The 26,026-nt window shown below is 36.7% G+C and overlaps 1 protein-coding gene across 1 annotated transcript in view; it reads left to right on the top strand.

Annotated features, from left to right (window-relative positions):
* Positions 1–26,026, top strand: part of SPTA1 (spectrin alpha, erythrocytic 1) — a 134,266-nt gene that overhangs the window by 89,254 nt on the left and 18,986 nt on the right. Inside the window, exons 36-44 of the mRNA XM_066366089.1 lie at positions 3,213–3,421; positions 7,871–7,991; positions 8,581–8,702; positions 9,510–9,642; positions 10,688–10,786; positions 10,981–10,989; positions 11,489–11,651; positions 12,238–12,314; positions 22,053–22,262. Of these exons, the coding sequence (XP_066222186.1) occupies positions 3,213–3,421; positions 7,871–7,991; positions 8,581–8,702; positions 9,510–9,642; positions 10,688–10,786; positions 10,981–10,989; positions 11,489–11,651; positions 12,238–12,314; positions 22,053–22,262 (1,143 nt within the window). The remainder of the gene's footprint in view (positions 1–3,212; positions 3,422–7,870; positions 7,992–8,580; positions 8,703–9,509; positions 9,643–10,687; positions 10,787–10,980; positions 10,990–11,488; positions 11,652–12,237; positions 12,315–22,052; positions 22,263–26,026) is intronic.

Below are 26,026 nucleotides of genomic sequence, written 5' to 3' on the forward strand. Positions count from 1 at the left end.
CTCAGCCAGCAATCATTATAACCAGATAATATCCATAGGCTGTACAGAGAGATTGCAACACTTTTAATCAATGGCCATTGAGCAATAGATTCTAAGACTCCATGAAGTAGATCCTAAAAATTATCTTGCTTATTTTTTTAATTGATGCATGCAAATAAACATTAACGTTCCAAGTTGAATATTTGATCTGGTCTTTGAAAGAAACTGAAAGTTTATTTTACAGAATTAGAGAGAAAAGAATAAAATCAAATGAGGACATATGTAATGAAGTTAAAATATACACTCTGTAAATTCAATAAAGAATCCCAGCAGTGGAGATTGCCTTGGCAGCAATGATAAACATGCTGGCAGGGGTTAATTTTATATAGAAGAATTTTACATTACCAGTCTTATTTGGTAATACAAATACCTACAGAAGAGACAAGAGGTCAAATGTGTTCTTTTATTTTATTTAACTTATTATAGTGGCATTATTAGTTAATGAAATTATATAGTTTCAAATGTATGATTCTACAATATATCATATGTATATTGTATTGTGTGTTCACCATCTCAAGTCTCCTTCTATCACCATTTATCCCCCTTTAGTCTCTTCTACCTTCCCTAACACTCCTTTCCTTCTGGTAATTACCATGCTGTTGTCTATTTGTATAAGTTTTATTTATTTATTTTTTTGCTTAATCTCTTCATCTTTTTCATCTAGCCCCCTATCTCCTTCGCCTCTTACTGCTGTCAGTCTGTTCTCTATATCTATGAGTCTGTTTCTATTGTGTCTGTTAGGTTATGTTATTCATTAGATTCCACATATAAATAAAATCATATGGTACTGTCTTTCTCTGATTGGCTTATTTCACTTAGCATAATATTCCCCAGATCTGTCCATGCTGTCACAAGAGATAAAATTTTATTTTTCTGCCTAACCAGGCAGTGGCACAGGGGATAGAGTATCGGCCTGGGATGCTGAGGACTCAGGTTCAAAACCCTGAGGTCACCAGTTTGAGTGTGAGCTCATCTGGCTTGAGCACAGGCTCACCAGCTTGAGCACGGGGTCAGCAGCTTAAGCATGGGACCATAGACATGGACCTATGGTCACTGGCTTGAGCCCAAAGGTTGCTGACTTGAAGTCCAAGATTGCTGGTGTCTCTTGCTCTGCTGGAGCTGCCTGGTCAAGGCACGTATGAGAAAAACAATCAATGAATAACTAAGGTGCTATAACAAATAATTGATGCTTCTTATTTCTCTCCCTTTCTGTCTGTCCCTGTCTGTCTATCTCTCTCTCACTCACACACACACACACACACACACACACACACACACACACACACACACAAAAAAAGATTTTTCTTTTCCTTTTTTTTATTACCATGTAGAATTTCTTGGTGTAAATGTACCATAGTTTTTTTTATTCACTCATCTATTAATGGGCACTTGGGCTTCTTCTAAACTTAGCTGTTATAAATAAACTGCAGTGAATGTATATATATTCTTTTGAATTAGTGTTTTTGGTTTCTTTGTATATATTCCCAGAAGTGGAATTGCTGAGTCATAAGGCAGTTCCATTTTTAATTTTTGAGAAAACTCCACACTGTTTTCCACAGTGGCTGCACCAATCTGCACTCCCACCAATAGTGCACAAGGATTCCCTTTTCTCCACATCCTTGCCAACACTAGTGTTTGCTGACTTATTGATGATAGCCATTCTGACAGGTGTGATGTGATATCTCATTTTGGTTTTAATTTGCAATTTTCTGATGATTAATGATGTTAAGCATCTTTTCATATCTATTGTTAATCTGTATGTCTCCTTTGGAAAAGTCTCTATTCAGGTCCTTTGCCCATTTTTTAATTGAACTGTTTGTTTGTTTTGTGTTTAGTTGTACAAGTTTTTTATAAATTTTGAATATTAACATCTTATCAAATATCATATGACAAACCTACAGTCAACATCATACTCAATGAGAAAAACTAAAAGTGTTTCCCTTAAGATTGAAAATATGACAGGGATATCCACTTTTACCACTCTTATTCAATATGGTACTGGAAGTCCTAGCCACAACAGTTAGACAAGAAGAACTAAAAAGCATACAAATTGGAAAGGAAGATGTAATACAGTCATTATTTTCAGATGACATGATACTGTACATGGAACCCTAAAGAATCCACCAAAATAACTACTAGAAATAATAAATGAATTCAGTAAATGAGTAAGATACAAAATAAATATCTAATCCCTGGCCCATTTGCTCAGTGGATAGAGCATCAGCCTGGTGTATGGATGTCCCCAGTCAGAACACACAAGAGAAAGGGCCATATGCTTTTATCCCTCTTATTCTCCCTCTTCTCTCCCTTTTATTCTTCCACAACCAGTGGCTCAATTGGTTCCAGCATTGGATAGCTGGTTTGGTCCAAGCGCATCAGCCTCAGTTGCTGAGGATAGCTTGGTTGATTCAGGCATTAGCCCCAGGCGGGTTTGCCAGGGTGGATCTCAGGTCGGGGCACATGTGGAAGTCTGTCTCACTATCTCCCCTTTCCTAACTTAGATAGATGATTGATTGATTGATTGATTGATAGGTAGATAGATAAAATAACACCCCATTAAATTTAATTTTCTAAATAAAAAATAAAATAAATATCTAGAAATAAGTTACATTTTTATACATACTAATGAACTATCGAAAGGAAAACCAAGAAAATAATTCTATTTACAACTGCATCAAAAAAATGTCAAAACTTTCTAAGTGGTAATATTCCCTGTGACATCACAAGGAAGCAGGGTTTGACTGAAAATAGACATAGAAGAGGCTGGATGTGTTCTGTGGCCAACCTAAGAGTAGTTCTTATTAAATATTTTAATAAATCAATGTATCAAATTCAATACTGTATAGACAGCAGTCACATTTGGGGGCAGAGTGCTTGCTCACCAAGGTCTTACTTTTTAATTGGGAAGAGGAAGCAAATAAAGGGGAAAACATCAGTTGGAAGAACAAGACATATAAGGCCAAATGTGCAATTTGAGTAATGTAGTCATGTTATCCACATTGCCCCCTGCTCTTGCCCTTATTCAACCTGGGTCAAAAGAACATAATATCAAATTTATTATCTTCAAAATTAATCTCTGTGACCCAGTCTTTGAACCTGAACCAGCAGTGAGAGTTGGGAGTCTACTTAATGCCTCTACTGTACTATTCTCTAAGCACACTTTGGCTTCCTAGGATGCACTCAGAGACTTGAATGAATTGGCTACTGATCTGCTCTCCAGTGGGCCTTTCAATGCTGACCAGATTGTGGAGAAAAGGGATAATATAAACAAGCGTTTCCAGAATGTCCAGAATTTAGCAACTGCACACCATGAGAAACTGAAAGAGACCTATGCCTTGTTCCAGTTCTTCCAGGACCTAGATGATGAGGAATCCTGGATAGAGTATGTATTACCATCTCACATTGCATTGATAATCCACTAAACATATTTCTAGTTGATGCTGAAATAGGTAATCTTTCTTGAAGTTAGTTTTACTTCTCAATCATGTTTGCCTTAACCTAAAGTTAATATTGATTTTGTTTTTTTCCAAATTTCTTCACAATATGCAAACAGAGGGGGATAAAAATAGAGGGAGTGGGGAGCAGTTTGCATACAGTCTGGGAACAAAATTAAGAATTCCTTCATTTAGTCCAAGAATTCCTTGGATTGTTGGACAATACTCTGGAACTCAATTTAGAAAGTGTGACTTGAAGTCACAGCTTGTTGCTTGGGCAAATCACTAATTTTCAGATGCTTATTCTGTAAAATGTATGTATATAAAATATATGCATATAGTATAAATAAAAGTACCTAGTATAAAAAAAGGAACCATACATATTTGTTATAGTTCATAGAATGTGTAATGATCATTCTTAATGAGACAATTGTATATTTACAATTTACTCAACTGATATGATCATGGTCATTCTTTTTTCTGTGTCCTCTGTATCTTATATGATACTGAATGAAACACTGGACAAGGAATGTTACACATTACCTGCCATGGTTTTATTACCAACTAATTTTACCTTTGTTGTAAAAAATAAAATTGTCAAGGGCCATATGATTTAATTCCTATGCAAGATATAAAACTGAAAGCAACAAACAAGTAAAACAAACAAGAATTCATAGATACAGACAATGGTATGGTGATTACCAGAGAGAAAGGGAGTGAGTGTAGAAAGGTAAAGGGAGTCAAATATATGGTGACAGAAGAAGATTGATTTTGGGTGATGATCATATAATGCAATATACAGATCATGTATTATATAATTTTACACTTGAAACATATAATTTTATTAACCAATGTCACCCCAATAAATTTAATTAGATTGAAAAATAAAATATTTTGAATTATTTGGAAAAATATGATTGGGAATATATTAACAAATCAAATTATTTGTTATATTTCTTATTTAACCTGCTTCATTATGTTTCTTACTAACAAACCTGCTGATTCTCAATAGTAATTAGTGAATTATTAAAAAAAGCATTGTACACAGGGCAACAAGTAGGACATTTTAGAAACAGGAAGATAATATAATTTTGTCTATGTAGTCTTTTACTGTGCTTCATAGTGATATTCATATATTTTGCACTCAGAACTAATCCAACTGTCATTCTATAATATTAGGTCTTTATAACTCATTCTACATAAATTTATTAGTAGACAAAATAATAAAAATCATGAAGGTCATACATGTGTATATGCTTATGGTTATTGTAAGGTCGGTGGATAATGGGGGATAGTCATGTGGGTAACTCAGACCCGCCCACTTTGGCTAGGACCACCCACAATCAAGCCCGCCAAAGGAAGCTTCCCAGGAACCATTTGGAAAGAAGCGATGGTCTGCCAGCCAGTGGGATTTTACCACGTCATAGTAGCTCCACTTCCCTAGAGGGACCCTTTAAATATCTCCCACGCGGTTTAATCTGTGCAACTTCCCTAGCCTCCATCTCCTCCATCTTTCTTTCCTCGGGGCCAGGGAACCTTGCCAGGTGAGATATGCGCTCTGTACTGAATAAAGCCACCTGCTATTCCACACTTTGTGGCTTTAGCCTCTTCCTTCCTTCTCGGCGGGGAAAAATACCTTACATTTTGGTGCCGAAAACCTGGAAGGAGTTAGAAGTTCGCCAGGACCGCTCCTTTCCTCTCCCCTCCAAGAAAGAACCAGGATCTCCGACTTACACCCACTTCGGTGCACGGTGCGGTAATTCCCCTGCCTCCAGCTTTCCTCTCAGTTCTTTCCTCCGAGTCAGGGAAGTCTTTTCCATCCATCCGAGTGCGTGTGCTTGTCCCTAAGCACATCCACTTTCGTCCGTGGCTGAACCTTGAGTTTTTAGGACGCTAATGCTCAGGTCTGACCACTCCGAGAACTGAGGGCAGCTGTTGGGGCACAGGAATCTCCCTCCCTAAGGAAGAAGAAACTGTTCTTCTTCTCCACTGTGGCCAGGCCACAGAACCCACTCAATTAGCCTCCTGAAGGGACTTTCGGTGTTAACACCCTCACCAATTTATCACCAAAAAAGCTGGGAACTGATTGGAGATCTCTTACATACACAGCTTCTCATTATTTGTGCACCTGTCCTTAATCTCTGTGCTGCCTGTTCCACCGTGCAGGCATTTTTCTGGCCAGAGAAACCTCACCTAAAACCTCCATTCCTAATCTTTCCTTCTCCGCGGACTCCAAACTCTCTCTCCCCTCCCTTCGCAAAAACCTGTTTCTTATTTGCCATCTACTACCATCTCTCTTTCTTCTCTCCTGCTGGCCAGGGGCCCCTCCCTTCACTGTGTTCTCTAGTCCCTCCTCCGTCAGGCCTTTCTCAGCCTGGCATTGGCTCTTAACACTGGTTTTCAGGACGTCTAACCCCAATTTTCTTGCAGGAAGTTCCTGCCCTGTCCAGCGTTTCCTGCCAGATCTGGGTGCCGGGCTTCGCATGAGCCCCCTCCTCTTATTCCCAAACCCCCAAACCCCTATCCGGAACCTGTGAACACGGCATTTAAAGTTTTTAACGGTCCCAATTAGTAGAAATAGGCCAAGGCTGTTTCGCCAGGCCCCCATACAGCAGAAAGTAACGCTCCAAACCCCAATTCTTGTGGCAACCCTGTGACCAGCAGAGCCACCAGCAGTTTGCTTTAAGTGTGGCAAGCTGGACCACTGGTCCCGGCAGGGGCCCTGCTGGCAGCTGCCTACTGAGCCCTGCCCTGACTGCAAGCAGCCTGGTCACTGGCAGAGTGATTGCCCCTTTGGGCAACAGGTTTTTCCTCAGGGCCTCTACGTGGAGGACAAGCCGCCTGAATGGGAAGGCCAATCCAGCCAGGTGGGTGCTTCACTCGAACTCCTAGGACATGGCCTGGACTCGGAGAACCCAGGGTTTTACAAGTGTGACCGCATCTGTGAAGTTTCTCAACTCACGGCCACACAGATGTTCCTCCTGACACCCCTCAAAGCCACCGCCTTCTGATCTCCCCCTCCCCACGATGCCCCTATTCAGCAGGAAGTAGCCAGATGAATAAACGGCGCCCCTTTTTCTATTTAACACAAAAGGTCAGAATGTAAGGTCAGTGGAAAATGGGGGATGGTCATGTGGGTAACTTAGACCCACCCACTTTGGCTAGGACTGCCCACAATCAAGCCCGCCAAAGGAAGCTTCCCAGGAACCATTTGGAAAGAAGCGATGGTCTGCCAGCCAGTGGGATTTTACCACGTCATAGTAGCTCCACTTCCCTAGAGGGACCCTTTAAATATCTCCCACGCGGTTTAATTCGTGCAACTTCCCTGACCTCCATCTCTCCTCCATCTTTCTTTCCTCGGGGCCATGGAACCTTGCTGGGCGGAATGTGCGCTCTGTACTCAATAAAGCCGTTTACTTATTCCACACTTTGCGGCTCTGAGCCCCGTTCCTTCCTTCTCGGCGGGGAAAAATACCTTACAGTTATGTGTATACATATAATTTTAACTTTTTTAATTTTTATTTTTAATTTATTATGTTAACATAGTTTCAAGTGTTCCATTCAATATAACACCCTCAACCCTGCATCATGTCTCCCAGGCTCATGCAAACACTCTTTCCAACAAAAAATTTAAAATGGATCTGCTTTATAGCCCAGCTATTCCACTTTTTCTTATATCCTAAGAATCTCAGAACACTAATTCAAAAGAAGATATGCACCCCATGTTTGTTGCAACATTGTTTACAATAGCCAAGATCTGAAAACAGCCCAAGTGTCCATCAGTGGATGAGTGGATAAAAAGTTGTGGTGCGTTTACGCAATGGAATACTACACTGCTGTGAAAAAAAGGAAATCTTACCTTTTGAGAAAGCATGGATGGACCTGAAGATTATCATGCTAAGTGAAATAATTCAGGCAGAAAAAGCCAAATATCATATGATCACACTTATTATGTAAAATCTAATGAACACAACAGAAACAGAGTAGAGTCAGGGTCACAGGGAACAGATGGACAGCTGTCAGAGGGGATGGGATCAAAAAAGGTGAAGGGATTAATCAAATTATATATATATAACACATAGATACAGATAACAGTGTGATTTTAACTTTCATTGAAAGGGATACATTAGTCTACAATCTTGAACAGAGAAGAGAAGATACGTAATTAGACACGCAAAGGAACTAAAGAGAAGGTTGTTACACCTGTACATATGGTGAAGATCAGTATATTAGCATAAGTCAGAAATTTTGCTGAAAGACTTTGGTATCAATTTTCTTTGTGATTACTGATTCCAGAGTGTTACCACCATCTCACTCCTAGCCACACACACACTCTTAGGAAACCGTTCTTTTAGAATGACCTCAGATGTCCAAACTGTTTTCTTCCTTGTTTGCAGAGAGAAGTTGGTACGAGTGAACTCTCAGGACTATGGGAGAGATCTACAGGGGGTTCAGAACTTACTAAAGAAGCACAGACGTCTAGAGGGGGAGCTGACGGCACATGAACCTGCCATCCAGGTAGGAATACTAGAATATAAAACCTGGAAAAGTAGAAATAATCTAATAATTGACCTTTGTGTTATAGAAAAATAGAATGATTCTACAAAATGTGAAGGCAGCATGCCAAGGTCACATAGACTAGTCATAGAGTCCCTAAGTGTTCTTTTCTCCTCCATATTTTTTATCCTATGAATAGAAGAATTCCACTCAGAAACCCAAGCTATTCCCTGGAAGGAGAACTTTTAACACTCCAGGGCACACTTGTTGACAATTAGGATGCAGGGTGAGACATTTGGAAAAGCTGTACTGGAACCGAGCCATATGGAAAAAAACTCTGGTTCTGGTTTGGCAGCAGGGTCATCCTATAACCATGAGTAACCCGTAAAGTAGATCATGGAGTACAAATGCCAATGTATTTGTACAATTACTTGAGTAAGTTTAGCATGGTAGATTTTACTATAGCTTTCTTCATTCTCCTTGGATTTTTTAAACCACCCTAACTAACATAGAGTTAAGAAATAATCTGGCTAGATACTGTACGAGGAAACTATGTCTAAATTGGGAGAGGTTATGGGACAATGCAACATGGAGAGGGTGTGTTCTTCAGAATGTGCTGGATATGGCAGAGGGACTGGGAGACAAGGCTGCTGTGGGGCAAGAGGAGATCCAGAAACGGCTGGCTCAATTTGTTCAACACTGGGAGAAGCTCAAGGAGTTGACCAAGGCTCGGTAAGTCGGGTATCAAAGGCCCAATTCACTTCCTGTATTGAGCTAGTGTTGGGGAGGATACTTAAGTGCTTGCTCAGCATTTCTCCCCAGCTAACCATTTCTGTCTGTCCTCTAATTTCCTCCTCAAGTTCGATCTTCCATGAAGACTCCTCCTATTTACTCCACGCAAAAGTGATTATTGCCTCTTTGTTCTAAATATACCTTTATTCCTGCACTTACTTGCAACTGTCTTTTATCATTGTTGCCCTACATTTGTTACCCTCCATATGATGTTATTTGTCACATTTCTGTGTGTATATTGCCCCAGTTTTAGCATTGTATGCAATACTTAATAATGAAAAAACACTTTTCCTTCCTTATGGCCATTTAGAATTATACAGCCATAGCCAAATATAATAATGGATGTCTATAATTCCATGTGTGTTGGCAATGAGAAGACATTTCTTCCCAAGCAATAAAAGCACTTGGTAGTGCTTATGTAGTATAAGGACAGCAATGCTCAGAACAGAAGACTCTGCTTCACTGCTATTATTTTCCAACACCAAAGTCTTGTTACTTTTGTTTGGACAAGCTTTCCTTTCCCCCACAAAGATTTTTAGAGAGTTAATGATGCCACAAAACTGAACTTTGGGTCAAAGGTCTCCACCTTTTCAGAGGAGATCATCACAGCTGACTAGTAGACACATACTCAATTGTTCTGTGGCTCAGTTGTAACTGTGGCTTCCTAATGGGATTGTGCCCTTTGGCTCCACTTCCACTCTTGCCAGTTTTCTCTTATCCTTATTGGGGCTTACCACCCTGTTATAGGGGACTTCAGTTGGAGCAGTCCCTAGAATACTTGCAATTTATGGAGAATGCTGAGGAAGAGGAAGCTTGGATCAATGAAAAGTTAGCAATGGTTGCCCAAAGGGATTCTGGAGACACATTGGCTGCTACTCAGGTGAGGAATAGGTTGAATGGATCAATTTTTTTCTCTTCAATATGAATCTCTTTTAAGTAATCAGTGTTTTTACCTTTAAAATTAAAATCTTTCTCCTGGTGAGTAAAATAAAGACTTTAAGGTCAGCTCTTAATATAAGATTGTTTAGATAAGTAATGTTTTTCTGGTAGATACAGTGTTTCATAAAATTGCATTTGCCTTTGGGTGATGAACACACAATGCAATGAATAGTTCTCATGCTTTGGAGATGTATACTTGAAACTTACATGTTCTTATGGACCAATGTCACCCCATTCATTTTAACTTCCAATTAAAAAAAAAAAGAAACTTCAATATGGAGAAATATTTTTTATTATTTATTTTTTAATTTTTAATTTTTATTTAGAAAATTAACTTGAACAGGTTGACATTGATCAATAAGAGTACATAGGTTTCAGGTAAACATTTCTATAGCATGTGAACTGTTGATTATATCGTCTACACATCACTCAATGTCAAATCACTTTCTGTCACCATATATTTGTCCCACTTTATTCCTTTCTCCCAACCCGCTCCCTCACAACCCCCTCCCCTTGGTAACCACTTCAATTGTATCTATGTCCATGAGTCTCAGTTTTATATCCCACCTATGTGTGAAATCATACAGTTCTTAGTTTTACTTATTTACTTATTTCACTCAGTATAATGTTCTCAAGGTCTATCCAAGTTATCATAAATGTCACTATGTCATCATTTCTTATGGCTGAGTATATTCCATTGTATAGATATACACCACAATCTTTTTTCTCCAATCCTCTAATGAGGGACACTTTAGTTGTTTAATATGAAGAAATATTTACGTAGCACCTTGATCAACACTCTTATTCCAAAATCCAGAAAACTGCAAGGTCACATGATAAGGTAGAAACAATGTCACTCATGATTCCTTTGATTCTTTTTCTGGTAAATTTGTTCTTTTTTTGGCAAGTAAAGAATTTTGGGATAAAAATGTGTGAGGGGGGTAGATTTTCCAGATGTTTTGATTCCCACTGATTCATTTATGTAGAGCTTGCTAAAGAAGCATGAAGCTTTGGATAATGACTTTGCTGTCCATGATGCCCGAGTGCAAAACATTTGTGCTCAAGGAGAAGACATCCTTGATAAGGTGAGAGAGTCTAAGAATTCCAGGTCAAACTTTCATTTTCAAAATAGACTGGCCCAAATATAGATTTATGAACAGTGCTAAAATCATACATAGAATTTTAATCTTGTTTAACCTGCCTTTTTGTTGTTATTGTTGTTGTTCTTGTCAAATAGTTATCTATTTAATTGCTGTTTTCTGGAAATTCTTTATTCAAGGTCTTACAAGTATAACTTTCATATTTCTATAAATTAGTTGTTGACATGGTTACTCTTAATGAGACAATTATGAAGATTTTATAAATGACTTGCTTTGGTCATAGAATATTGTAAATATGTGAAAAAAGTTCTTTGTAAGCCTCTAAGGAGGAGAACCACTTAAAAACCTATTAGTAATTTAAGTATCATTCTTTTGTTTAAATGCTTGTTTTACAAAGCTTCATTGATATAAGTGCTATATGAAGAACCCTAAACAGGTATGACTTCATACCTTCTGGATGTTTACACCAACTATGATCACACTTACATAGATAAGCATGAGAAAATTATCCAAATGCTGGGGTAGAAGTAACCATCTTGGACATAAAGGAATAATAGAATAAATTCACTAGACCTAGAAGAGAGTAGTTATTTATTTTCAAAGAGAGAGGTGAGAGCCTTTTAATAGTACTAAAGAATTCACATTTTTAGCTTTGGTTTCTTTCTCCTTTTAATCTTGGTGTTTCAGGCAAAAAGTCAGCACAAGGAAAAGATTTCTGCCAAAATACAGTCTCTGAATGAAAAGACACCTTCTCTGGCCCAGGCAATAGCTTCTTGGAAGTTGCAATTGGAAGATGATTATGCCTTTCAGCAGTTCAACTGGGAGGCTGATATGGTAGAGGCCTGGATAGGTATGATGTGTGAAGACCAAGGTTCTTGGGTTTGAGAAATGCTGATAAATAATTTTTATGTGATGTTTCCTGGAGCTTTTTCACTAAGCATGTAAAGAGAAATACTCCCTTCATCTCCATGCCTACTTTTCTATAACACTATAACAATTACATTCACATGTATGCAAACACACACATACACATATACACACATGCTGGGGAGGGGAGTGACTAAATACCCGAGAACATCTTTTTAAAAATTGCTGATTTCACATATGATGTTTAGAAAATAGGCCCCTGGCAAAACATTCTAGAAAATAAACTGTGCTTAATTTAATTATAATTTGTCTAATATGCACATTTTTTGTTCTATAAAACACTCAGATGTCCTCTTAGTCCTAGCTCTGTTTTAATCAGTTTATTCTGTATAAGTATATATATAAAAACAATTCATTGATCCCCACTGCTGTTGTAGTCTAATGAAATCACCAATTTTGAAAGTGATGAGACTTCATTATGGGCTATAGGATAAATTCTCTTTCTCCTTACCAATTATGATACAAGACCAACTATCTCATTGTATTATCTTTGCATCTTTGCTCTTTAGCTGAGAAGGAAACAATCCTGAAGACCAATGGCAATGGTGTGGACCTCACTGCCTTCCTCACTCTCCTGGCAAAGCAGGTAAGAGTAGGGTTGCCTTGTTAATAGATGCTTGAGGACCAAGACATTTATCAAACAGAAGCTGAACACAAAGGATTATTTAATTCCTAAATTTCATGGTTTTAATGCCTGTAAGACCTGTTATATTGTTCCTATTTTCCTTCCTGATATTGATAATTTGCTATTTTTCTCTCTCTCTCTGCCTCTCTTTCCCTATTCTCTGTAATTAATCTTGCAATAGGTATTTATTATTTTTACCAGAGAACTAATGTTTGGCTTTTTTTCCCTCTGCTATATCCATTAATAACTTTTTATTTACAGCCTTATTTTTTAAATTTTCTGTTGAAAAGTTAGATGTCATCCTTATGGGGGCTCCTTTGTAGGTGATAGACTGTTTTTCTCTTGCAGCTTTTAGTATTCTTTCTTTATCTCTTAGCTTTGGTATTTTGATTATGATGTGTCTTGGTGTAGGTCTCTTTGGGTTCTTTTTAAATGGGTTCTCTCTTCTTCTTGTACGTGTCTAACTTTTTCCTGCATTAATCTAAGAAAATTTTCAGCTATAATTTCTTCAATCAGGTTCTCTATCTCTTTTTTTTTTCTCTTCTCCTTCAGGAACCCCTATTATGCAGATATTGTTTCTCTTCATGTTGTCACAGAGCTCTCTTAGAGTTTCCTCAGACTTTTTGATCCTGTTTTCTTTTTGCTGTTCTACTTCCATTCTTTAGCTTATCTAGTCCTCTAAGTCACTGATTCGATCCTCTGCTTCATCCAGCCTGCTGTTAATTCCTTCTAATTTAGTCTTCATTTCTGACATTGTGTTTGTCATTTCTGTCTGGTTCATTTTTATTATTTCAATTTCCTTTCTGATGCTTACAATTTCTTTATTTGGTGCTCATTAAGTCCATCTATTTTAGCTTTGAGATCCTTAAGCATCCTAACAATCATTACTTTAAACTCTGCATTTAGACCATACAGTTTTGATTATCATGGCTCGATAGTATAATTTAAAGTCAGGTAGCATGATACCTCCAGCTTCATTTTTTTCCCTCAGGATTGCTTTGGCTATTTGGAGATTTTTATGATTCCATAAAACCTTGTAATTTTTTGTTTTATTTCTTTAAAAAATGACATTGGAATTTTGATGGGGATTGCTTTAAATTTGTGTATTGTCTTGGGTCTTATACATGCGGAAATACAGTAAGTTTCTTCCCAGGTATTTTTTTGTTGTGGTTGTTGTTGCAATTGTAAAATGAATTGAGGTTGGGTTTTTTTAGTTCATTTTCCAAGGTTTCATCATTGGCATATGGAAAAGCAATAACTTTTGTATATTGGTTTTGTATCCTGTGACTTTACTTATTGGTTTATTGTTTCTAATAGTTTTTTGGTGGAATCTTTGGAGTTTGCTATATACAGGATCATGTCATCTACAAAGGGTGATACCTTTGTTTCTTCTTTCCCTATATACATGCATTTTATTTCTTACTCTTACCTGCTTGCTCTGGCTAAAACTTCTAGAATTATTATATTTTAAAAAGGGGTGAGAAAATTGGGAAACCTTGCCTTGTTTCTGATTTTAGAGAAAAGCCTTCATTTTTTCACCATTTAGTATGATATTAGCTGATATTTTGTCATATATGGCCTTTAGTATGTTGAGGTACTTTCCTTTTATTCCATTTTATTGAGTGCTTAAACATAAAGAGATGTTGTATCTTATTAAATGCCTTTTCTGCATCTGTTAATAGGATCATAGGATTTTTGTTCTATGTTTTGTTGATGTGGTGTATTATGTTGATCCATTTCCATAAGTTGAACCATGCTTGTGCTCCTGTAATGAATCCCACATTGTCATGACATATTATTTTTGAATGTGTTGTTCTATTTAATGTGCTAGTATTTTGTTTAGGATTTTTGCATCTGTTCATTGAGATATTGGTCTGTAGTTGTTTTTTGTTATCTGTGTGTGTTGTCCTTGCCAGGTTTTGGTATGAGGGCTATGTTGGCCTCATAAAATGAGTTAGGAAGTATTGCTGCTGCTTCTATTTTTTGAAAGGCTTTGAGAAGGACAGGTACAAATCTTTGAATGTTTAGTAAAATTTACTAATGTAATCATCTGGTCCTGGACTTTTGTTTTGGGGTTTTTTTGATCATTGTTTCTATTTCTTTTCTGCTTATAGGTCTATTTGGGTTTTTCACTTTTTGTGACTCATTCTAGGAAGACTATATAGTTCTAGAAATTTATTGATTTTCTCTAGGTTGTTGAATTTGGTGGCATATAATCTTTCATAATACTCTACTATCACCCTTTTTATATCTATAATGTCTGCATTAATTTCTCTTCTTTCATTTTGGGTTTTGTTTATATGAGTCTTTCTTTTTCTCTTAGTGAGTCTAGCAATGGTTTGTTGATTTTATTGATCTTTAAAAAAAAACCCAGCTCTTTGTTATATTTTTTCTATTGGCTAAACTTGCTATGTTAGTTTTCAATTCATGTATTGAGTTCTTGATTTCTGTTTTTGATGTCTGTCTTTTTGATGAAGTACTCATTTTGTTCTATTTGTTATTGTTTATTGAGTTCATTAAATTGCTTTTCAGTGTTTCTTGCAGCTCATTGAGTATTTTTTAACTTCAATTTTGAATTCTCTACTGTTTAACTGCAAGTTTTCCATGTGATTGAGATTATTTCTATATATTTTTCATTTTCTTTCTGAACTGTCTCTGTCTTGTGGACCCATGATATTTTTTGTTCTTCCTTGATGGCATTTGAATGTGGTATTTTTAAGAACTCTAACAAAAAATACAATTAAAAATTAAAAATGCAATGAAAAAATAAATATTTTTAATGCTAAGAAAGAAAATCTATAAAACATGAGGAGCAAATTTTAAAAATCACCTACAAAAAAATAAGAAATATAAAAATTAAAAAATAAAATTCAAAAGAGAAAAAGAGAAGAAAAGAAAAAAGATTGCAGTTTTGAAAGGTGGTTTTGTTTTCTTCCAGTAGATGATTCTCTATTATAATTTTTATCTCTGTGACAATCCTAAGCTGACCTCCACTGAGATGTTGCTGCCACAATGATATAGGCAGGTCTGTAGTTGCATTGTTGGGTGAGGGGTGCTGTGAGTGCTTTACACTTTTAGTAATGGTGATCTCAGGTCTACAGGTGCTTGTCCCCACATCTCAACTTACCAAGATACCAGACACTTAGCACCTCTGTTCTTCAGAGTAGATAGTGGCTCTGAAGGGTTAGCTGTGGGTTCTGTCTCTGCCACACTTTGTACTCATGAGGGGTCTGGGAGGCCGGGGGACTGTACTTTAGTTTTCTCTGTCTCTGTGCCAAATTTAGGCTTCTGGCAGACCATGGAAACACTGGCTGTGACTCCTCGTTCTGTCACCACTTTGGTTTAGAACCTACCCCTCTGACTCTCAATCTCACTGCTCTACCTGGAACAAGGTGACCCAGTCAGTCCAGGCTTGTCCCCTCTCCGTAGCCCTGGCAGACCAAAACCCAGACAGTCAGAACTTTCCTCCTCTACTTGGCCCTGGCAGAAAAAACAAAATGAGTTTAGACTTCCCTGCTCACCAGAGCTCATGCAAGCAAAAATCCAGACATTCGGGCCTCTCTTGTTTCTGGAGCTGACTGCAAGCGCATTTCATCTTCGTTCTTCCTACCTTCTTTGTTCTTCCTACCTTTAGTCCATTTGGTGCACAGATCCTTCAGGCAAGCTTAGGAGTACAGCTGGAGTTGCTTCACTGCATTATAGTTCTTCAATTTGTTAAAATCTCGAGTGGAGAGATCACGAGTATCTTTCATGCTGCCATTACCCTCAAACTTCTTAAAATTACTGGGATGTATTTTGTGTTTTGACAGGTTGTCTATATGTCTAAAGTGTTCCATATGCACTTGAAAAGAATGTATATTATATTTTGCTGCTATGAGGTGAATGTTTTGAAGATATCAATTAAATCCAGGTGGTCTAGTATGTCATTTAAGGCTACAGTTTTCTTATTGATTTTCTGTCTGGAAGATTTATCCACTGATGTCAATATAATGTTAAAATCTTCTACTAGGACTATATTACTGCCAGTCTCTCTCATTATATCCACCAAGATTTGCTTTACATGTTAGATTCTCCTACCTTGGATTCGTAAACATATACAGGGGTTATATCCTGTTGTTGAATTGCTCCCTTTATTATTCAGTAGTGTTGTCCTACTTTGTCTATAATTACCTTTGTTTTAAAGTCTATTTCATCATATATGAGTATTGCTACCCCATATTTTATTTTCCACTTTCATTTGCATAAAATATCTTTTTCCATCACTTTTAGTTGTGTGTTTCTCTTATTCTGAGGTGGATCTCTTGTAGAAACATATATGTGTGTCTTCCTTTCTACCCTATGTCTTGACTGGGGCATTTAAGATATTGACACTTAAAATAAGTATGTATTTATTGCCATTTTATCCTTTTAACTGTTCCTTTTTTCTTTATTTCCTCCTCCTCCTTCTTTCTCCTTCTCCATCTCCCTCTCTTTCTCCTACTCCCCCCACCACTTCACATCTTCTTTTCCCTCCTTCTCTTCTTTTTTCATCATCCTCCTCCTCCCCTTTCTTCCTCTTCCTCCTCTACTTTCCTCCTGCTCCTTTTCTTCTTCTTCTTCTTCTTCTTCTTCTTCTTCTTCTTCTTCTTCTTCTTCTTCTTCTTCTTCTTCTTTTTCTTCTTCTTCTTTTTCTTCTTTTTCTTTCAGATCTTATAACATTTCTTTTAATGGTTTGGTAGTAACAAACTCCTTTAGTTTATTCTTTTCTGGGATGCTCTTTATCTTTCATTTTTAAATGATCAATTTGCTTGTTAAAGTAGTGTTGCTTGTAGGTCCTTGGTTTTTTGTTTTCTTTTGTTTTGTTTTGTTTTTATTACTTTGACTCTTTCATGCCAATCCCTTCTTGCTTGAAATGTTTCTGTTTTGATATCAGCTGACCATCTTATGGGAGCTAACTTCTAGGTAACTAACTGCATTTCTCTTGCTGCTTTTAAGATTTTATCTTTGTTTTCAAAGTTTGCCATTTTAATGATGACGTGTCTTGGTGTTGGTCTCTTTGGGTCCATCTTGTTTGACGTTCTCTGTGCTTCCTGGACTTGTATGTCACTTTCCTTCACCAGGTTAAGAAATTTTTTAGTCATTATTTTTTCAAATAGGTTCTCAATCCTTTTTTCTCTCTTTTCTCCTTCTATTATCCCTATAATATGGATGTTGTTATGATTCATGTTGTCCCAAAGTTTCCTTAAACTATTCTTATTCTTTTTAATTGTTCATTTTTTTTGCTATTCTGATTGAAGTTATTTTTTTTCTATTTTGCCCTACAAATAGCTGATTTGTTCCTTAGCTTCATCCAACCTACTGTTTATTTCTTCCAGTATATTCTTAACATCAGATACTGCATTCTTTATTTCTGACTGTTATTTTTTTGTATTTTATATGTCTTTCTCATGCTATTGAGCATTCTTATAACAATTACTTTTAATTCTATATCTAATAAATTCTTATCTTTATTTCATTTAGCTCTTTTATTATGTTGATTTCTCCTTTTCTGTCATTTGGATCTGTTTATTTTTCTCCCCATTTTGGCTGCCTCTTTATGTTTGTTTCTATGTATTAGTCATATCTTCTATGACTTTCAGTCTTCTTGGAGTGACCTTATATAGTAGGTGTCCTTTAGAACCCAGTGGTGTTGGCCCCTTAATCTCTTGAGCTTGGTACTCCAGGAATGTCCCTTGTGTGGATTACAGGGACCCTCTAGTTGTAATTGAGTCTTGATTGCTATTGTCTGATTTATGCATGGGATCAACCCTCAGGCAGGCTGATTGTGAGCTTCAGTCCATACCACAGCTTGGGAGCTGTTGTGCAGGTGCTGACCTCATTAAGTACAGTTCACCTCAACAGGGTTTGGTCCCTTTGGATTTGAAGCATCTTGAATCCTTCTCTGATGTTGTCTGAATCTGTCCACTTGGTGTATTAATTTTAGGTCTCTTGCAAGAAACTCTGTTGCAGGTCAATATCAGATGCTGTCTGTGCCTGGGCCTTGACAATCTGTTTGTAACTGCAACTGATTCATAGTTTGTGACTTCCTTTACTGATCTTGGGTGCATGAGGATAGGACCAAGCTGCACACCAACTCTGGCTTTTATCAGCATTGGGCTCAGGTGCAGGTCAGCAAAAGTCTCAAATGACCCCTAGATCTACCTATGACTGCCTCCACCTGCCAGCTGCCTATTAGTCTTAGTCACTGAAAGAGCCTTTGGGGGAGTTTGGAGGTTATGGATAGTGGCTTTCCCATAAAAAGGAAGTGCTGGTCAGGCTTCAGTAAAGGTTTGTGGGTCTGGCCCCTAACCTAGAACCACACAACTAGTCTGAATTAGATGTTTTCTAACTTCAGCAAGATAAAGCCACTAGAAGTCAGACAGGTAGGATCTCTGAAGCAAGGAGAGTCATCTCCCAGAAGCCAGGCTGGTGGTTCTGTCATATATTTTATGAGAGATAATCACCAACTTCAGGAGTAAGTGGTAGAGTGGCCTTTGTCCCAAAGCCCAACAACTTGGTTACTGACAACTCCTACATCTGCCCAGACCTCTACTCCCTAGGCAAGGCTGTTGACTTCTTAACAGAACCTAAGCTCTACAGTGTAGGGTGAGAGGAAGTTCTGAGGGCACAGCAGATGCTACAAGTAATTGAATACTCCACTTAAGAAATATGGCAACTGTGGTATTAGAGAATAACTCAGCACAGTGATCCTGGTGGTTGTACTCTGTGTCTCTCCCAAGAACCACAAACCCCTGACACTCTTCACGTGACTCTAGATAATTCCACCTCCCTTCTTCTAAAGCCCAAGGTGAGTGGCTGAAAGCAAAATTTTATGCATTATCCCTTTAAGAGGGCACCTGCGTCTCTAGTCATCTCTCCCTAGCACAGAAACCTCCCTGCTTTCATAGCTGAATAATATGTGGGCAACTTTTGCAGGCTCTGGTGTTCTGGGCTGAGTAGCCCAGCTTAGAGTTTAGATCCCACACTTTTCAGATGGAATCCCCCCCACACACACACAGTTGAGTTATTTTTTGTGAGCCTCAGACACTTCCCAGAGGACTGGGCCCAGCCTTTCTCACATCTCTGCCCTTCCTACCAGTCTTGATGTGGCTACTTCTGTGAGTTCTGGGTTATAAGATTCCTTTTCAGCTAGTCTTCAGTTGGTTATTCAGGGTGATTGATCTTAATTTAGTTATAATTCCAGTTTGGTCCTGGAAGGAGGTGAGTGTAGCTTTCACCTATTTCACTCCCACCTTGATCCTATCTATAGTATGTTTCAATAATCTAGGAAGTTTCTAATTATATTTTTTGACATTTATATTTATTTTGCTTTTGCTTTATTTTAAAAACATACTCTATGTTATTTTCAGATCTTGACATATATCCAAAATATGATCTGTAGTTTCTGTATAATTAAAAATATATATATCTTTCAGTGGTTTATATTTATTTCAGATTTTGTTAATTGTGTTATTTAAATAATTATGTTTATATATTTTAAGGCTAAGTTAAAAGTTTTGTTGACATTTATAATGATGTAATTATCTTGATAAATTGTTACTTTTAATTATGAAATGTTCATCTTTCCAATAACATGTATTGATCTCAACTTTTTTCACATACTAAAATACTACACCAATAGTCTTTTCCTTTACAGTATATGTCTTCATCTGCTCTTATTTTTTAAACATTTCTGTGTCTTTATATCTTATTTATTTTTATTTTTGTATTAATTTGATACATTTATAAATTATAAAATGGTTACCACCATAAAATTACATAACACCTTTATTCTATCATATAATTACTTTTTCTTTTAGAAAGAACATTTAAGGCTTTGTTTCTTAACAACTTTTAAATATAAGACCTGGCTGGATAGCTTGGTTGGTTACAGCATTTTCCTGAAGTGTAAAGGTTGCCAGTTCAATCTCCAGTCTAGGGACATACAGGAACAGATTGAGATTCTTCTCTCTCTCTCTCTCTCCCAATTTCTCTCTAAAATCAGTCAATAAATAAAAAAGTTTAAAACTCTCAAATATATAAGAAAGTATTTTCATCTATAATTACCATGTTGTATATTAGATCCCAGGACTTGTTAAAGGAAGTTTGTACCATTTGTACCCCTCTTTGGCCCCCAGTTCTTGATAATTACTACCTTAGGTTCAACATATAAGTATTTGTCTTTCTTTATCTAACTTATTTCACTTAGCACAATGCCCTCAAATTTCATCCACGTTGTTACAAATGACAAGATTTCTTTTTCTCTCATGAATGAGTAATATTCCATTGTATGTATATATATATGCATGTGTATACATATCTATCTATCTATGTAGCATTTTCTTTATCTGTTCATCTGTTGATGGACACTTAGTTTGTTTCCATATCTTAGCTATTGTGAATAGTGCTTCAATGAACATAGAAATGCAGTTTCTTTATATTTTAGATGTGTCTTCTATAAATATCATATAATGAGTATTGCTTTGTCTATATAATTTGATCATTTTATTGAAATAGTGAATTCATTTACATTTAAAGTCATTCATTCATAAGTTTTTACTTTAAACTATAACACTGTCTGTCCCTCATCTTATCTCTACATTTTAGCCAGCAATTGGACTGCTCCAAAGCAAATTTTTTGGGTTTTTGTTGTTGTTGTTTTATTTTATTTTTTGAGGACTAGTCTTTTTTCAGTTTACTTTTATACCTGAGGCCTTTCAGGGTATTCAACTAAATCTCTCTCACTAGGGTCTGCTCGTGTTTAATGTGTCCTGAACACAGCACTGTGTGACTACAGAAAGCTCTACATAGCATTTTAGATTCATAGCTATTGTTTTCTTCTTGGCTTCAAGGACTTGTGTCCTACATAGTTTAGGATTCCCTAAATTCTTTGAGAAGAAAATACAGGCAGAATATCAAACCTACTTTTCTGAAGTTCCCTTTTCTTGGCTCCTCAAATCCTGGCTACCCTGGTTCCTCAGAATTCCAAATTTTTGTCTTTTTAACTCCATGAGATCACTTAAAGCTCTGATCTGATGCTTTTTCCTCTTACCCTCTACAATCTATACTTACAATACAAAAGTAACAAAGACTATTACTTTTACTCTACTACTATCTTCTCCTCAATAGAATTTTAATCCCTTGAGTTATAGCTGCCTGACTTGTATTCTGATCCTTTCAAACAGCTAATTTTTTGTACTTTGACCAGCAGTTTAAATTTGTTCTCAAAAGAGAGAATTAGTCAAATACAAGCAACCTTACTAAAGCTAGAAATAAAACATCTTTAATTTTGTAATTCTGATATCAACATCTCCACAAAAGTATAATTTGTATAATATAGTCCTTTGTTAATTTTCACTTCCAAGATTTCTAGTAGTGCACTGTTAGTAATTAGAACACAAAAATCTAATAAGTGATTTTTTTTTAAAAAAAAAGAGTCTTAGAAAGGACATAATCTAGAGGGAGGGTTTAGTTTTGACTTAGAAAATTTGAAATATCATATTATATCTCAAATGTTTACTTACATCTTTAAATCATATGTCCTTTTCCTTGGTCATCATTCTAAATCTTTCTTAATCCTTATCTTGCTCATGATAAAAATATGGTGGAATCAAGGTATAAATGACCCTTTGGAATCTGCATCATTTATTTATTCACTGATTCTCTATGGGTCTTTTTTAGGACACACTGGATGTCAGCATGCAGAGCTTTCAGCAAGATAGACTGTCTAAGATAACTGATCTAAAGGACCAACTGGTGGCTGCTCAGCACAGCCAGACCAAAGCCATTGAGGAACGTCATGCTGCCCTGATCAGGCTCTGGGAAAAGCTTCTGGAAGCTGCTGCAGCCCACAGAGAGAAATTGCTACAGAAACAGCTACCTCTACAAAAGGTAAATATAAAAATAAATGATGAGGCATGATAAGGCCTTGATTATACATTAGCTGTGGAATATAGAAACAAATAGTGAAAACACTTCTTGGATAATCTATAGACATTTATGTGTGTACTTTGAAAAGGATCAGAAAGACATTCTTATTGAACAAAAAGATTTTAGATAAGAACATTTTTTATAGACTGATTTACCAGTTACCCCGCTGACTTGAGATGAAAGCCAGGCTCAAGTAATGGAAGAGAAATATGAGACAAAAGTGTGAAATATCTTACTTTATGGAAGACCTAAAACTAATAGGCAGGAGAAAATGTTGCTCTTATGCTTCCTCTATTTTAAGAGAATGAGAAGATAAGTAAGAACTTGTGTCCTTGTCTTTCCTAGTTGAGAAACTTCATATGTCACCTAACATCTCTGAAATTAGATTCCTTCATTTATGAAATAAGATAGTGTTACCATCATCTCTTGCTGTTCTCTGTTATTACTATTTATTTTATTTAGAAAAGTAAATTAAACAGGCTGACATTGATCAATAAGAATACACACATATTGGGTAAACATCTTCACATCATTCGGACAGTAGATTATGTTGTATACTCATCACACAAAGTCAAATCATCCTCCCTCACCTTATATCTGTTCCTCTTTATACCCTTCCCCCAGCACCCTCCACCTTCCCCACAATATCCTCCCCCTGGTAACCACTGCACTCTGGGTCTCAATTTTGTATCCCATCTGTGTGTGGAATCATAGTTATTAGCTTTTTCTGATTTACATATTTCACTTACTATAATGTTATCAAGGTCCACCCATATTGTCATAAATGATACTATGTCATCATTTCTTATCACCGAGTAGTATTCCATTGTATATATGTACCACATTTTCTTTTTTTCTTTTTCTTTTTTTTTTTTTTTTTTGTATTTTTCTGAAGCCGAAAACAGGGAGGCAGTCAGACAGACTCCCACATGCACCTGACCGGGATCCACCCAGAATGCCCACCAGGGGGCGATGCTCTGCCCACCTGGGGCATCGCTCTGTCGCAACCAGAGCCATTCTAGCACCTGAGGCAGAGGCCATGGAGCCATCGTCAGCGCCCGGGCCAACTTTGCTCCAATGGAGCCTTGGCTATGGGAGAGGAAGAGAGAGACAGAGAGGAAGGAGAGGGGGAGGGGTGGAGAAGCAGATGAGCGCTTCTCCTGTGTGCCCTGGCCGGGAATTGAACCCAGGATTCCTGCACGCCAGGCCGACGCTCTACCACTGAGCCAAACCGGCCAGGGACTGTACCACATTTTCTTTATCCAATCTTCTATCAAAGAGCATTTTGATTGTTTCCATGTCTTGGCCACTATGAATTATGCTACAGTGAACATGGGGATGCATGTGTCTTTACATACCAGTGTTTTCAAGTTTTGGGGGTAGATACCCAGTAGAAGGATTGCTGGGTCATATCATAATTCTATTCTTAATTTTTTGAGGAATTATTGTTGTTAATATTCAGGGTTTCATGAAGAGGAGCCACAAAGGCAACAGCAATACTGCAAGTGGAGGACCCCAATCTCTCCAGGATTGAGATGCCTTGGAGTGATCAGTTATCCAATTTATTAAACAGAAATATGTCATCTTGCATAAAAAACTAACAAGCAGAATACAGTGTACAATTTTATTATTTAGTTTTGCAAAAGTGATTAGATTTCTCTTGCCCTTTCTGAGACATAACACCACACCATCTGCTGTCTGATTCCTAACCTGCAGAAAGCTCCAGTTGTGCCAAGCACCCATGTCCTTGGGCCTTCCCAGGACGCTATTGCTTTCAGTCACATATGCTTAGTCTCAACCTTCACTTCCTCAGGATGGGAACAGAAACTCACTCGGTGCTTTGGCTTTCCTCCAACAAACTATCATACTTTCTTCCATAATGGTTGTACTAATTTGCATTCCCACCAGCAGTGAATGAGGACTCCCTTTTCTCCATAGCCTCTCCAACACTTGTTATTACCTGTCTTGTTAATAATAGACAATCTAACAGTTGTGAGGTGGTATCACATTGTATTTTTGATTTGCATTTCTCAAATTGCTAGTGAAGATGAGCATTTTTTCATATATCTGTTGGCCATTTTTATTCTTTCCTGGGAGAAGTATCTATTCAGGTCCTCTCCTCATTTCTTAATTGGATTGTTTGCTTGTTTGTTGCTGAGTTTTGTGAGTTCTTCATATATTTTGGATATTAACCCCTTATCAGAGCTGTTGTTGCAAATATCATCTCCCATTTTGTTGGCTGTTTTTGTTTTGTTGTCAGTGTCTTTTGCTGTGCAGAAGCTTCTTAGTTTGATATAGTCCCATTCATTTGTTTTTGCCTATTCTTCCTTTGCCTTGGGGGTCATATTCATATATTGTTCTCTATGGTCAAGGTCCATGAGTTTAGTACCTATATTTTCTTCTATGTAATTTATTGTTTCAGATTTTATATTTAGATCTTTGATCCATTTTAAATGAAATTTTGTGCAAGGGGACAAACTCTAGTCAAGTTTCATTCTTTTGCATCTGGCTTTCCAATTTTCCCAGCACCATTTGTTGAAGAGGCTTTTTTTCTCCACTGTGTGTTTTTGGTTCCTTTGTCAAAGATGATTTCTCCATATATATGTGGTTTTATTTCTGGGCTCTCAGTTATGTTCCATTGTTCTCTATGTCTATTTTTCTGCCAATAACCATACTGTTTTGATTATCATAATTCTGTAGTATAATTTGAAGTCAAGTACTGTAATTCCTTTAACTTCATTCTTTTTTCTCAAGATTGCTTTGGTTAGTTGAGGTTTTTTGTGATTCCATACAAACCTGGTGATTTCTTTGTTCCATTTCTTTAAATAATGACATTGGAATTTTGATAAGAATTGCATTAAAATTGTATATTGCTTTAAGTAATATGGCCATTTTAACTACATTTATTCTTCTTACCTAAGAACATAAGGTTTTTTTCCCATTTCATTGAGTCTTTTTTTATGTCCTTAATAATGCTTTGTAGTTCAGTATATTGATCCTTTACATTCTTTGTTATATTTATTTTAGGTATTTTATTTTTTTAGTTGCAACTATAAAGTGAATTATTTTTTTATTCATTTTCTGAAGTTTTATTGTTGGCATATATGAAAGCAATAGACTTCTGCATATTAATTTTGTATCCTGCAAACTTACTGTGTTGGTTTATTGTTTCTAATAGTCTTCCTGTGGAGTCTATGGGGTTTTCCATATACAGGATCATGTCAACTGCAAAAAGTAAAACCTTTACTTCTTCTTTTCTGATATGATTGTTTTTTATTTCTTTCTCTTGTCTGATTGCTCTGGCTAAAATGTCCAAAACTATGTTGAATAAGACTCGAAATAGTGGGCAGTCTTGTCTTGTTCCTGATTTTAGAGGAAAAGCCTTCATTTTTTTGCCATTTAGTATGAGATTAGCTGATGGTTTGTCATATATGGCCTTTATTATGTTCAAGTATTTTCCTTCTATACCCATTTTATTGAGTGTTTTAAACATAAAGAATGTTGTATCTTATGAAATGCCTTTGCTGCATTTGTTGATAGAATCATATAATTTTTGTTTGTTTTATTAATATATTGTATTATGTTATTGATTTATGTATGTTGAACCATCCTTGAGCTCCTGGGATGAATCCAGCTTAATCATGATGTATAATATTTTTAATGTGTTGTTGTATTTGATTTGCTGATATTTTGCTTGGAATTTTTGCATCTGTATTCATTAGAGA

The sequence above is a fragment of the Saccopteryx leptura genome, chromosome 2, assembly GCF_036850995.1.
Source record: "Saccopteryx leptura isolate mSacLep1 chromosome 2, mSacLep1_pri_phased_curated, whole genome shotgun sequence".
NCBI classification, from domain to species: domain Eukaryota; kingdom Metazoa; phylum Chordata; class Mammalia; order Chiroptera; family Emballonuridae; genus Saccopteryx; species Saccopteryx leptura.